Source organism: Ammodytes marinus (assembly GCF_949987685.1).
Source record: "Ammodytes marinus genome assembly, chromosome: 8".
Taxonomy (NCBI): Eukaryota; Metazoa; Chordata; class Actinopteri; order Uranoscopiformes; family Ammodytidae; genus Ammodytes; species Ammodytes marinus.
The window spans coordinates 18821007-18835020 of NC_137212.1; the positions used below are offsets into that span (position 1 = coordinate 18821007).

Consider the following 14014-nt stretch of genomic DNA (forward strand, 5'->3'; position numbering starts at 1 on the left):
CACCAGGGAAAACTAAGGTTTCCATCGCCGGGATTACATCCCACGTCTCCAGGTGAATAAAGAGCAGACACAAACCTGCATCATGCAACTTATTTTTAGTTCGATCATATATTATAAGAAAAATAATGCAGTTCTTGATTCATTTTTTTTTCTTTTGTCTTGTGTTTTGAAGGTACATAGTATTGTAAACGGCAAGACTTGTAAACAGACAATAATGAGGTGTTGTAGTGCTCTCCAGAAGGCAACTGCTTGGGGTTATCACTAAAAAAGGCAAAGGTATTGCAAAATAAGGGTACATTTTAGTTTTTTCACAAGTTTTTTTAAGGCAATGACTATATTTCAGATAGATCTCAGGAGTGCCAATGTTTTGTATGTTCTACATCTTATCATTTGTGTGGCATTCTGTGTTTGACTCACACTGTTCTCGTCTTGGTCTCAACCCCTCACAGTCTTGTTCTTGTCTCGTTCTCGATACACTCAGTCTCGGTTTAGGCGGTCTTAACTCCAACACTGCTTTGATGTGCAATATTTTAACCCTTTTCCCTTTGAAGAAATGTTCATGCTTTTATAAAATGTTTTGTTTTGAATTTGGAACTTTTGAGTATTATCTATGACATGTCAACTTTATGATGCTGAATATCTTTTTTAATATCCAATATTGTTAAATGACATCATGTTCTGTACTGTATTGTATTGTTGTTAATGTAAAAGTGACCCACATACTGTAGACCAGGATTTAGTGCTCAGACTCCTGGCATAGTGAAATGTTGGTAGACTCGACCAACATACCATGGTATCATGCATCAGCAGCATTTGGACGATGTCAAGCTGTTGGCTTTTTTGGAGGAAACCCAATCAGAGCAAAGTCCATTGCTTAATAGCTTTGACATTTGACCTCCTGCAAAGAGCTGTTTTCCTAACTCACTGGGTAAAAAATGTTCTAACATCCCAGCTGGGGATCGTGTTGTAACATCAGGCAAGAGTGGCTGGCATCACAGGGACCACAAAACCCCGGCACGAGATGCCAAGATAAACTGGGCAGGAGACCATATGGAGACAGTGGAAAAGTTGCAAGCTTGTTTCTGTGAGGGTCAATTGATCAATAATGCTCACAGACACGGTAACAGTGGTTACAACACACCTCTGGTACTGTAAACAATCATCTGTGAACAGCGTGACAATCCCAGATTGATACCAGTCTAATAATTGGAACAACATGAATTTTTAAGGGCCGATTTGTGATCTGAATTCACTGAAGCTCTGACATATACTCTTACTCTCAGATACATTTAAATGTCTAAACCAGCCATAACTAGGTTCAGCAGAAACAGATGGTTGGTGGGTTGAGAAATATAGAAGCAGCAAAGAGGCTAAGCAGGCAGAGGTAGCTGGGTTGAGATGGTGGATTTAGCAGGCAGGAGAGCACTGACGCACAAGGAACAAAGCATTTGTAGTACAGGCATTGGAACACAGGAAAGCGTACAAAGTTCTGCAAAAATAAGTGGCACTAGAAAGCCTAAGAGTATAGCTACAGTGGCGGACACAACAATGTGATGCTGAGTTGAAGAAGAATCAGGGTTGATAAACAGTGTGTTGATGAGCTGATTGAGGACAGAGCGGACAGAAAGATTGACAGGCAAACGCGACATGAGAGACACAGCAGAAAAATTGGAAACACAAGAGAACACAAGGAAAAGGCAGTAAAATGGCCATGGCCAAGACACGCACGGATATGGGTGGCATTGTCAGTCATTTGGTCGTCAACTTTGGTCAAGACTGAAATATCTCATCACGTGCCGGATGGATTTTCATGGATCCACCACCAGCAGGCCCACATTTGACCTTATCGAATGTTTTTGTGTGTGATGCACATACCTGCTTACATAATGACATAACCGTTCTCTTTTCCCTGCTAATTAGCTAATGTTAGGATGCTAAAGTGCTGCACAAACATTATACCTGCTTAGCATCTGCATGTTACTGTTGTCATAGTGAGAGTGTTGGCATGTGGAAATACACATTCAGGTCAAAGCACTTCTAGTTCTGCACCTAAGGATACCTTACAGAGCAACTAGCATGACACTACAATGCTCTGTTTTAGAATTTAAGGATTTTCATCTTCTTTTGTACATACGCTTATACATTACATCTTTAAAAATGGTTACACATTGCTGTACATAGGTTTAAAGTGCATCCTGTTTCACACACTGTTGAATAAATCACAGGTGGACACTGGATTGTACTGTATTTCATTAAGTCAGGTAGGGTTGCAGCCCCTGTAGCTCACTCTGATTGACATAAACCTCTGAAGGTTTCACATTCACCCGATAAACATTATTTTTTTTTGGCATTTTCAAGCTTTATTAGATAGTACAGAGTTAAAATGGGGAGACATAGAGAGAGGGGGGATGACCTGCAGTAAAGGTCCACCGATCAGATTTTAACCAGCGACCATTGCAACGACGGCCAGAGACAATATGGTACGCGCTCTATCCACTACGCCACCGGAGCGCCCCAACCCCAAGAAACATTCTTTTAACAAAACCTGCAGTTCTTTGCAAAACTACGATAACAGCATAACACATGGATGTTTGATTCTGTTGCACTGCTACAAGATGTGCAATCCACAGACAAGCCCTTTCTCATCCTCCTATACACACTCTCACACACAGACAAACACACAAGACTTTGCTCCCACAGCAGACCGGCTCCCTCATGAGCTTCAGCTTTTATTTGAACATGATGACATTTTCCTCAAAAAAGCAGTGATTGCATTTGTTTTTGCAGAGTATATTAGATGCCAGACCTCCACAGCAGAGATGTGTCTGTGCCAGCAGAGAGTGGACCTCCTCCATAAAATTTGGAGACAACAAAATGTCTTGAGTTTTATGTATTCCATTACTTTTTTTTCCTACGCCTACTTCTAGGAATCGCACATTAACACTTGGTGAACATGTCCAAATTCCTGAGTGTTCCCCAAAGTGTATCTTGTTGATCCAAAATCCAATCATATTCTGTTAACAGTATATTGTAGAACAGACTATGTGCTCATGTATTTTGTCGAGAGCCCCGTCTGAGGTAAACATTAACAGGAAAAGAAAAATTCTCAAGAGTAAGATGCTTACAAAATGTGTACACGCGGTCTTTCGATTCTTGTCAACACACTGCATCACAGATATATCAGTGTTACCCCATTTGTTGATTGGAAGAAAGCTTTATATTCATTATTGTGTGTTCAGTATCACAGTTCTGAGAAAGGTTTTTGGTATTAGGATGTAATACCCTGAATGTCAAATCTAAAATTGAAAACAGATTTCATCTGGCCTGCCAGGTGTCCGCCAGCTAGAATAATATATAAAAAAGGGACAGCAGCTTCAGTTTCTATACATTTTCACTTCATTAACTTGTCAAGATCCAAAATGTTGCTCAATGCTTTCCTGACGTTCCACAACTGAGTGGGAATCTCTTTAAGCGGAACCTGCCCACACACTCAAGGAATCAGAGATACAACAAATGTGTTTCTCATTCATATATGTGGTGTTGTGTTACACAATATGTTTTGAATGTTTAGCAAAGAAGGCTTAGTGACAACAACTGGCTATAATCCCGTACTATTAAAAGTTGTTGGATGTTGGCTTTAAGTGGCTTCAACAGTCGGCTGGTTACACAATTACTTTTTTTATCGGATGAGTACAAATATTAACACAGTTGTATATCAAGAGGGAGAGGTAGTTCAGCCCTACAATATCAATAATAACCTATCAAAAGACACACTGGCTTTTGACCACTAGTGGCAGAGCAATGATTTGGTGGGAGGCCTACCTACATATATCTTTGGTTTAGACTGGTACACCACATCTACAGACTCTGCGGAGTGAAAGCAGCACATCAGCAGGTCAGAAACAGCAGCAGTGTCTAACATCTTTTGGATTTATACACAATCCTCCAAAGGTGGCTAAACAAGATGTGTTTATAAACAGTAGGAAGTGTAGGTCACTGATCTTTCCAATCATAAGCAATGTGTACAATTCAGTGGTGTGTCCTCCAGCTATCCAGTGTCAACAGGGGTGTTCCAATTGGTCCTTTTTGCTATTTATGTTAATGATGTTGGTCAAAATATCGATGTCTCTGTGACAACAAAATTGTTGTGCTTGCACTGTTGCCCTTACACTTGAACTTCTGCAGTCACTCTTCAGTCTCACCTGTTCCACCTCAGCCTGGTGTTAAAAGACAAAGGTTATGTCGTTCTCCAACAACAAAAGGGGACCAGCTGCTCTTCACAGGGTATCCCCATTGACACGGTTACCACTTATACATATTTAGGCATCACAATTGATGACAACCTTTGTTTTAAATTTCACATTGACATTCTTTGAAGGAAACTGAGATTGAAAATAGGCTTCTTTCTTAGTAACAAGCATACTTTTCAGCCAATGCAAGGACAGGGCTTGTAGCTGCCACATTCTTCCACTCTTGGACTATGGGGATGTTGTACATGAATGCCTCAGCTCGCTCCCTTCATCTGTTGGACGCTGTCTATCACGGAGCTCTGAAGTTAATGATGAGAACTTTCCACTTGTACAACTTCATCTATAAATCTCTACTTAAACTATTGCCCATCTACATATCCGCTGACATATCACACAGACAATGCAGCTATGGACTACGCGGACTATGTCCGAACCTGGAGCCCAATAATTGTCGCGCATGTAAAACAGAAGAACTAAAATGAGCTTTTGGCTTAATGCTGGTACCAGGGATGACTTAGTCCTGAACCAGGAACAAGTCATGATCAAGATCAGATTGTATCGAGACCAGACCAAGACTTTGTGGAGTTGGGTCCAAGTCAATACCAGGACCAGTGTGGCATGAGACACTCACAATACAATGAGGAACATGCAACCCAAAGAGCTGGAAGAAGACTATTCTCAAAAGTTGCCACCATCAGCAAATAATTACCAAGAGTATTGAGTCCCTTAAGTCAGTCATATAAGGACTGTAAATATGTTACATGTTATACCAGTCTATCCAAACGTTTTTTATTACACTGGAACCACCTGACAAACCATGATACTAAAGTGGCTGAAAATCAAGTAACGGTCATCTTTCAAATAATTTTGAAAAAAAAGGCTAAACCAATGTGACCATTTAATGTGATCAGCACTCCTATATATAGCTTTGGAAATGTGATATGAGGAAATAAATGCATGCAATGTCTCAGACCTTAATTATAAATACTCTACATTGTGTTATGGTGAGAAACATCGGTCATAATAGAAAATGTGACAGTTGACGATAAAAACTCCAAAGGGCACCTTTAACTCTGGATGTTGGATGTCATGCTGTATTGTATGGTTTGAGATATGTGTGATTTTTTATTGGGTGTTTGTTGGAAATACTGCATATCCGCATCCATTTAGAAATTCACTGTGTTCATGTGAACACTTAGATTTAAAATAGAGCATTTAAATGTCAGGAAACTCAACCCGTACAAATAAATCAGATTCATAATAAAATATGGCAAATGTTCCTGTGTTCGAAAGGTACTGTTCTTAACTACATACAGTGTACACAGTACATGCAAACCATAAGGGGAAGTTTTTGTATACACAAGGATTGAAATAGAGAGTGCATCAATAAATGTACAATAAAATATTTGATTACCAAAATGGGGATCATTTGGTGTGTACTTTAATATTCAGCTACTATGCTTGTTCATATTTCTATTTTACATATTTCTCTTTGGTAGAAGATTCACCATTTTGTCATTCTGACTCAAGGAGCTATCAGCCTCCAGATGATTAGGTGACTCCCTCAGAGTCATTACTGAAATTTAAATATATTGTCACCTGCTTTAAAAATCAACAAGCTACTAATTGGGAAGATACTTTATATCTGACTATACATTTTCAAAGCAGTGCGCCTATAGTAGTGAGTTACAACTTTTCCTCCACTGCATGTCCACAATCATTTTTGTGATTGATTTATTTAATAATTGTCCAAAAGCAAACTTGAGCAGACAGGAATATCAAAATATGTGATTTATATCTTTATTAAACCATCCTGGGCTCTTTATTTATACAGTGCACTGTGTTTTAGTTCACAAAAATGTCAATGCACTGAACAGCTGGCATGGAGACCAATTTGATCGATCTTTCCAAAGACTTGTGCATAGAATGACAAAATCCATCTTTTAAAATACACACTATAATGGAAGCCTGCCAAAATATATTACAGCTTAATATACAAATATATAAATGTACATTCAATAAATACAATATGAAGTATTCTTGAGATGTAGTATGGCTATCATGTGGGCCAGTCCATCACAAATAACCATGGCCTGTATGTTTTGTCAGAAACTTTGCAATGTTTGACCTGTTGCAGGTGAGGCACTGTTGACCTATTAATGCATTTATTAAGGAAAACTTAGCAATCCCTGGAACATTTAAAAAGTGATCACAGTTCAATTTCATTGAAAAATACAGCAAACTAGAAATTGCATATCACATCTGGACCGCAATCTCAATGACCTTAACCTCTAAATGGCTGCTGGGGACAGAGAGCCGTTTAAAGTGACCAGTGACACAATAACCAAAATGCAATCAAAGAACAAGCAGGGCTTCGAAAAAATCAGATATAAACACATGACTCATATTCAAAAAAAAATATATAATATTGATTTAAAAAAAGTATTTACAAAGATTGCTGTTATTCTCCATTCAGTAGATAGTAAATACTTCTTTGGTCCCTGTCGATTGTTGGCAAATTAGTGGTTGGATAAAGTCAAACATAAGGGACGATATCATGATTTTGCACATTTTACAAAGTAAAAAAACAAAGAACAGACACAGGTGCCTAAAATATGCCTATCACTCTAAATCATGTATACATTGACAATAATTCAAGTTCACAAAGGCAAAGGAAACACACCAGTTCAGTGGTTCAAAATACACCAAAATCTGTAGAAACAGTACATATATATGTAGGTTACAAAAGCATACACAAATGATTACAAAGATATGCAGCAAAAGCTACTGAGTGAAAATGTGTCGAATGTGAGCACATTATGACCTGTAACATTTGTCAGCAGCAGAATTTGCAGAGACAAGAAAGAGTTTGAGAGTGGACTGATTTCTGGCACTGTGTATGAGGTTGTGTTGGTTGCACTGGGAGTTAAAGTCATGAAGCAGAACGAGGGGGAAAAATAATCGGAAAAAAAATAGCATTGAGTATAAGTCCTGTTACTTGCAAATACTTCCCAGTGTCTTCTGTGTGCTTTCTATCTTTGGCTATGTACGTATGTAGAGATGGAAGATGTGCATGATGGCACGGGTTGCGTGTTCAAGTGCATCTTCAGGCGTCGTTCTTTCCAAACTGACTGCCCTGCGTTTTCAGCTTGTGCATCCTGGAACAAAGAAAAAGACAACAGTTAACAGGTGAGCGTCTGCTGTTGATGATACATTACAAGGCTCACAGGAAGGTCTCCTTACAGTATAATTGTATTCACTGTATTTATGCATTCAAGCTATTCAAAAAATGTGATCAAAGGAGAAAATGTGTGCAGTGCCTTTTATTAAAGTATCATTTTAAATTGTTTCATTCAGTGTAATTTTTTATCGACAAAAAATGTTGTATAATTATTCCGGTGGCACACTCCGGGCTCCATATAAAAGGTAGCATTTCCCCAACTTACAATTTCTCTTTACGGCTCAGGTTGTCTTCTTTTGACTTGACAAAGACTGCACCTTCTCCCCCTCTGGACAGGTAGGCAAACTCTCCTTCCTTTGCACTGAAGATCACCCTAGAATAGCACAGGAAACAAAAAGACAGAATTTTAAGTAAAAGTATAACCGATATAACAATTTGAATTACCAATCAGTCTGAAGTACATACATGCCGCCAGATATTTTCTGGCTTATTCTAGATCTTTGTGGTGGTGACCAAGAACTCACTTGGACTGGTGCTCCCCGGACTTGACGCGCATTTTGCGGATGTGGAACTTGCTGCTGCCCCACCAGTCTGACCAGCTGACAAGTGCGTCTTTCTCCCATTGCAGCTTCACGATCATCAGGTCTCCAATGTCCACATCGGTGGTGATAAGGAAGGACACTGTGGTGTTACCCTCCAGCACCGGCCTGCAGGGTGGAAGGAAAAGCAACGTTTAAAGGTTGGCTGCTCAGACTGGACTTTCCCCTACATGACGGCAATAGATAGTTGGAAACACTGTGGCTGACCATCTGTTTACTTTTCCATGTAACGTCCACGCACATGTCTGGGTGTGTTTGGTTTTCAATGGATTAAAAAAAAAAAACTGAATGTACGTACAGAACAAAGGTAATGTCCTCCTTCTCTGCATGGGTTCCATACAGGGAAATCTTCATTGGTTGCTCGGCGAAGCTCAGTGGGTCCTTGCTGAAGAAATGCACCTTCACTTGGTAATGGAAAACTACAAGAGAAAAAACAGACGGTTCACTGAGGGCCAGTCGTACACTCTCACATAGCTAGACCTTATGTAAACTTGATCTTTTCTCTGTCTTCATGTGACTGTCACGTTGCCGCGTTCAAACCCAGATTTGTGCTAAATCCTGGTTGGTTTTCATGTGCACTATTTACTGTACACGCTAATCCCTTTGCCTCTCCTTCACAAAGTGGACCTATGCGAAATTCTCATTCTGAAATAAACTTTTCCACTGCTCATATAGAGCGGTGTAGCATTACCCTTAGCATACCTAAAGCAACTTAAATACCAATGACCTCTTCTCCTTGTGACCTTGTGAATACTCGCTACTTACACATGTGCGTACGCATCCGCCGGCATTGAGTGTCACAGTTTCCTTTAAAAGTGTGCGTAGTCTATTTGTACCAACACTAACTCTAAGCAGCCACACTAAGATCATGCAACAACTGTAGCTCAGTCACTTAGGATAGGATTACTCCAATGAAGGTATGTGCACACATTAACTCAGCTCTCACTAATCTAAAGTAAAAGTACATACAGCCGGGCAGGCTTTTTTACAGTAGTTCAATGTCTTTCTGCAACTGTCTTGAATTGGACATGTCATTTATCCTGTGGTTTACCTTTGTAAGGCATCATGTCGCGGGTCTTGAGGTACATCTTGGTGCTGCGGGGCGTGCGGACCTTGTTGATGTTGTATCCGAGCTTGTTGCAGCGGTTCTTCCTGCAGCTGAGGCACAGGCCCTTGTTGAAGGCCTGGCGGGAGTTGCAGCGGTAGGCCATGCTCTGCTGCTGGGTGTTCATCAGAGAGTCGATGAACAAGTGGATGGAGCGCTCATGAGAACATTTGACCAGCTGGTCCATATCTGCAGCACACAGAAGTAAAGAGGCTGTTCATCTCCACACAAGACAGAGCATGGCTGTGACATACTGTAAATCTGCGGCTGTTATGACTGGAGGAAAACAGATTTTTAATTGTAGCCCTGAGGGAGTTTATAGACTTAAAGTGTCTGTTGACACCATGTAAATTTAAATAAGTCTATCGTGAAAATTTACAACACCACTTTTGCAAGTCCATCACTTCATGCATTTGCATGATAGTGTATGAAAAACCCCTTACTGGCAACTGGGGACAGTGACAAGGCCAGATGCATGCGTGAAATGCAGGTTTGAATACAGGTCATATACTCAAAGCGTAGACCCTCCACTTAACTGTATAACCTTACTGACAGTGAGAGTAAGGGCCTACAAACCACATCCTTGCATTACATAAACCAAAGCATCACAGTGCAGTTAGTAAAAGACACCAAGTCATATGTAGTGTACATACTTTGGAGGCCCTTGAGGCCGTCTAATGCGAGCCCCATCAATGTATTCTGGATGTCGCAGCCAGGTTGGAAAGTGCCTCCATTGGGGTAAATGTCGATGTGGCCCACAGGTCTCTGGATGCCGATGCTGCGGTCCGGGGAGCCCCTGGTGTTGGTGTGCAGGACGTCCACAAACTGGGCGTCGCCTTTGGACAGGGTGTTCTGGTCGTCTGCGTTCTCAAAGGTGGGACCAGCAGGATCCAGGCCTAGAAAGAAAGACAATCGAGAGTGAGGGGAAAAGCTGATTACAGATTTAACTTTTGGAAGAATTTGTTAGATTGTCCAAAAAATAAAAAAAATTTGTAGGTGAAGATAGACCCACATGCAATCAGAAGGAAAATGCTTTTTGAACTATCCCTTCTATTTATGGATCTACCTATAAAAATGGACATTAAATCATGTGAGTGTGTGTTTCTATTGTGGAAAGCTCTGCAGAACCACTGATGATTGGAAAAATGTGAAGCGGTGATTAATGGGCTCCTGCCTAAGACCACAATGGGCACAGCACTATTATATGCTGGTCAGAGAGATTTCAAAGCTGGATAAACTTCATAGGGGGAAATAGGGAGATTGGACCCACTAACCGGCAGTGACAACATGCACACGTACAATACAGGCCAGGAATTTACGGATTGCATTTGTACTGTGTTGTTTTTATGAGCAGGGCTTGAAAGAATAGTGCCTATGTATTACTTTGCAGTATGTTATGTTTGCATGCATGGATAAATTGGCTCAAAAGCTATATTTAAAGATAAAACATTTTCACATAAGCCAAAGTACTTAAGAGATAAAACACATTTCACATGGTTGTTATTGGTTTTGGTGTGTTTGTAAAAAGGAAGTAATAAGCTGCTATAATTAAGGCAGACTAGAACATGAATCAAAATTCTATTCTAAACAATTAAAGAACATGGATGTTGTGTTTATAAATGAATGCTCTAATCCAGTGTTACAATGTGAAAATGTGTAAGTTTATCAAACGTATCACTACTTTAAAAGTGACTCAACCAATCAGAATTTAGGGTTAAGGTGACCCATACACACACACACACACACACACACACACACACACACACACACACACACACACACACACACACACATATATATATATATATATATATATATATATATATATATATATATATATATATATATATATATATATATATATATATATATATACAGTATATATATATATATATATATATATATATATATAATATATATATACATTAGATATGCTCATACTGTTTAACTGTAATGTAATGAAAGCAAGTTATCGACTGGTTAAGTAACTGTTCTAACCTGTGATCCTGCTGATTTTATGGTCGGTGAGGTCTCCAGCGATTCCAGCAACATGTGCTCCGAGACTGTAACCCAGCATATGAATCTTCTCCCAAGGCAACTCCAGCACTTTCTGAAAGGGGGAGATGGATGAGAACAGAGGTATACGTAGACCTGCCGCGCGACATAAAACACTCTTTCTGCCTTTTCTCAGGCCAGGATGATCCGATTTAAAAACAAATTGCACATTTATACTTCATAGGATCTCCGAGTTCAATACACCTTCATATTCCAACCGGTGAAGTAGGCCTTTAATAGTGGGCTTTACCTGGCAAAGAATTGCCAACAAGCCTGGACCTTAATCCAAGACAAGGATTGATTTGTGTAACTAACTCTATGCGTTGCCAAAACTTCTCAAGCTTTCAACTTTGAAGTCACGTAAACAAAGGACAAACAAAGGTGCTATTCATGCAGCACCCCCTATCGCCTTGAGGTCGCTCAAACAAAGACTGCGTTCCACTAAATACTTAGCTGTGTAATGAGAGGCTCCTGTAAGCCACAGACACAGCCATAAAACGCCTTTATAGGGTGTTTGAAAAATCATAACCAGTAGGAAAACATATCCAAAGTTTGCACCACAGGGTACACAAACATGACAACCCCAGCTACACATTTGTCACAGATTCACCAGCCACTCTAAATTGTGTGCTGGCAGGCTGAACGAAGAGTGCTGTGATGATTTGGTCATCTAAAAGCAGTCTGATCCAGTTGTTAGCAGAAGGGATGTGGTAAATACGATCCAGCTGTTGGCCAGCTGTCAACAGGCTTGGATACTCTACAGTGAAAAACACTCACTTGTATCCAGGTAACCATCTTGGCGACGTCACGGCCCACTAGTTTGGTGTAGGCTGCAGAGGTTGGGTAGTGCTGGTTGGCACGGCTCAGCCAGTCCACTACGATCACATTGGATTTGGGCTCGCGCCCATGGAGAGCAGACACCAGCTTGGGCACCCAGCTCTCAAACATCCCCGTAACCTATACAAACACGCATACGCACACAAATAGTCACACACTTTTCTAAAGTCAGCTGCAATATGCAGCGATTTCATCTGGCCCTTAGCCCTCGTTCAGTGCCCTGGAGAGCAGCCAGGGAATCGTGTTGCATGACCGTCTCTAAATCACATTATGGGAGGAGATGCATGGTCTGTTTGAGGAACTAAGCTGCCTTCAGTCCGTTTTTCTCTGAAATGGTTATTACAACATCGCATTGGCAAGTGCACCAACTTTTGTATGTGCATGCAACATACCATTTATAGCATTTTTCCCAACTGGTATTGGTGGTATCATTTAAACACATCTGTGTCTCTGAGCCAAAGGGGCACTGGAAGAACTGTGCACATTACCTGCATACACATTACACAAAAATATATTTAACTAGCAGATAGGGCTCCCATAAGATGAAGCAATAGAGGCGGAGGCTACACTTTGATTTCTAATATGGATTTTAATAAGAGAGCATACTTTACTTGAAATACATTAATTCTGACATACCGTCCAGCCATGTATCACAACGAAGGTCTGAACTTCGGAGTTGAATTCACACTCTACCAAGGTTTCTAGCCTCCCGGGCACAATGTAGCACATGTCATCATCTGGGCTGTCCAAGGTGCGCAGGGAGAACTTGGACACAATGTCAGTGTAGTCTGTGATCCATTCGGTAGTGGTGGGGAGGGGAGAAGCGGTGACTGTGGAGTTATCTGTCACAACACAAACAGTTTGCAGCAGATTGTTAGATTGCGGTGGAGGGTTGCATGCACAGTCAGTGATTATGACCAGGAGAAAGCTACATTTACAACAGTATTATTACATCTTTCAGTTGCAAGCATCCATACTAGTTTCAGGCAGTAATTTGAGACACTCTCTTTTAAGGGCAACCACATTCACTGGAGACCGGGGCGGACCGCATAAACTCATATACATGAATACGATTTTTTTTGTGCAAATTGTGAAAACTTGCTGCTCTTCTCTATTACATTACACTAAGTGACAACTAATATCAGCGGTGTGACTCAGTTATAGAGTGTGGCAGTGTCGCCCCCTTTTGTCTCAACTGCATTTCTACCCGCATACATTGAAGTAATCCTCAAAATACTGTTAAGAACTTTGATTTCCTAGAGAATTAGTTTGGTTACATCTGTTTTGATTCGTTTAGTGAGATCACTAATTTGTAACCAAACCATAGTCTTTATAAAGTCTAAATAGTTTTAAGTGGAGAAACGCCATTAAAAGGACCTAACTTCCGTCTTATTAGGCAATTCATGCTAGTAAGTTCTATTATATTCTAGACACGACATTTTCAATTGGTTTTCTTTAAGATTTAAATGCTCCGTTTTTCATTGTGTTGATGTTTTCTTTCCCCTATTTTCTTTCTTTAGACAAAGGGCCTGAAGCTGCAGCATTCCTTCACACACACATGCATGAATTGTATGAAATGGGATGCAGACCTGCAGACCTGAAGAGCGTCTCACGGGGTTACACGCGGTCAACGCAGCGCAGCTTGCATTAATTAACCTGTTTCCCGCGGCTATGTTTACTTAAATTATCCTGGACATAGTAGAAGCATGACAAACAGACAGGCCTATCACAAGACAAAGGAATCATGATCATTCTTACCAAACACGGTTGCGGGGTCAGACGAAAAAGTTGCAAAAATGTTGCCCCAAATTATCCAAACTGTTAAAAAGAAGATATTTTCTTTTCCCATATTATTAAGAAGTTATTTTTTCTCAAAATATCCCGAATTAAAAGTTGTCTTGATGTCTGTCGACCGGTTCTTATATCCAATCTTGTATTCTATAAACAGGGCAACGATCAGAAAGTTGTATGGAGTTGTGGTTTAGGA

General features: G+C 40.3%; 1 protein-coding gene across 1 annotated transcript; it reads right to left on the reverse strand.

Moving 5' to 3' along the window:
• Nucleotides 1-6004: 6004 nt before the first annotated feature.
• Nucleotides 6005-14014, reverse strand: lpla (lipoprotein lipase a). The gene is made up of 10 exons (XM_080032261.1): nucleotides 13786-14014; nucleotides 12664-12869; nucleotides 11968-12147; nucleotides 11134-11245; nucleotides 9789-10031; nucleotides 9082-9324; nucleotides 8329-8449; nucleotides 7956-8138; nucleotides 7697-7804; nucleotides 6005-7408 (listed from the first exon to the last, which is right to left on the reverse strand). Exons 1-10 carry the CDS (start codon nucleotides 13874-13876, stop codon nucleotides 7357-7359), a joined length of 1539 nt encoding a protein of 512 aa, XP_079888387.1. The 5' UTR covers nucleotides 13877-14014; the 3' UTR covers nucleotides 6005-7356.

Excerpts from the sequence above, each read along its gene's own strand:
- lpla (XM_080032261.1), bottom strand. The coding sequence starts at position 13,876 with ATGGGAAAAGAAAATATCTTCTTTTTAACAGTTTGGATAATTTGGGGC. Across the intron at positions 10,032-11,133 it reads TAAAATCAGCAGGATCACAG|GCCTGGATCCTGCTGGTCCC; the intron begins GTTAGAACAGTT and ends CTTTCTTTCTAG. Across the intron at positions 7,409-7,696 it reads CTGAGCCGTAAAGAGAAATT|GATGCACAAGCTGAAAACGC; the intron begins GTAAGTTGGGGA and ends TCTTTGTTCCAG.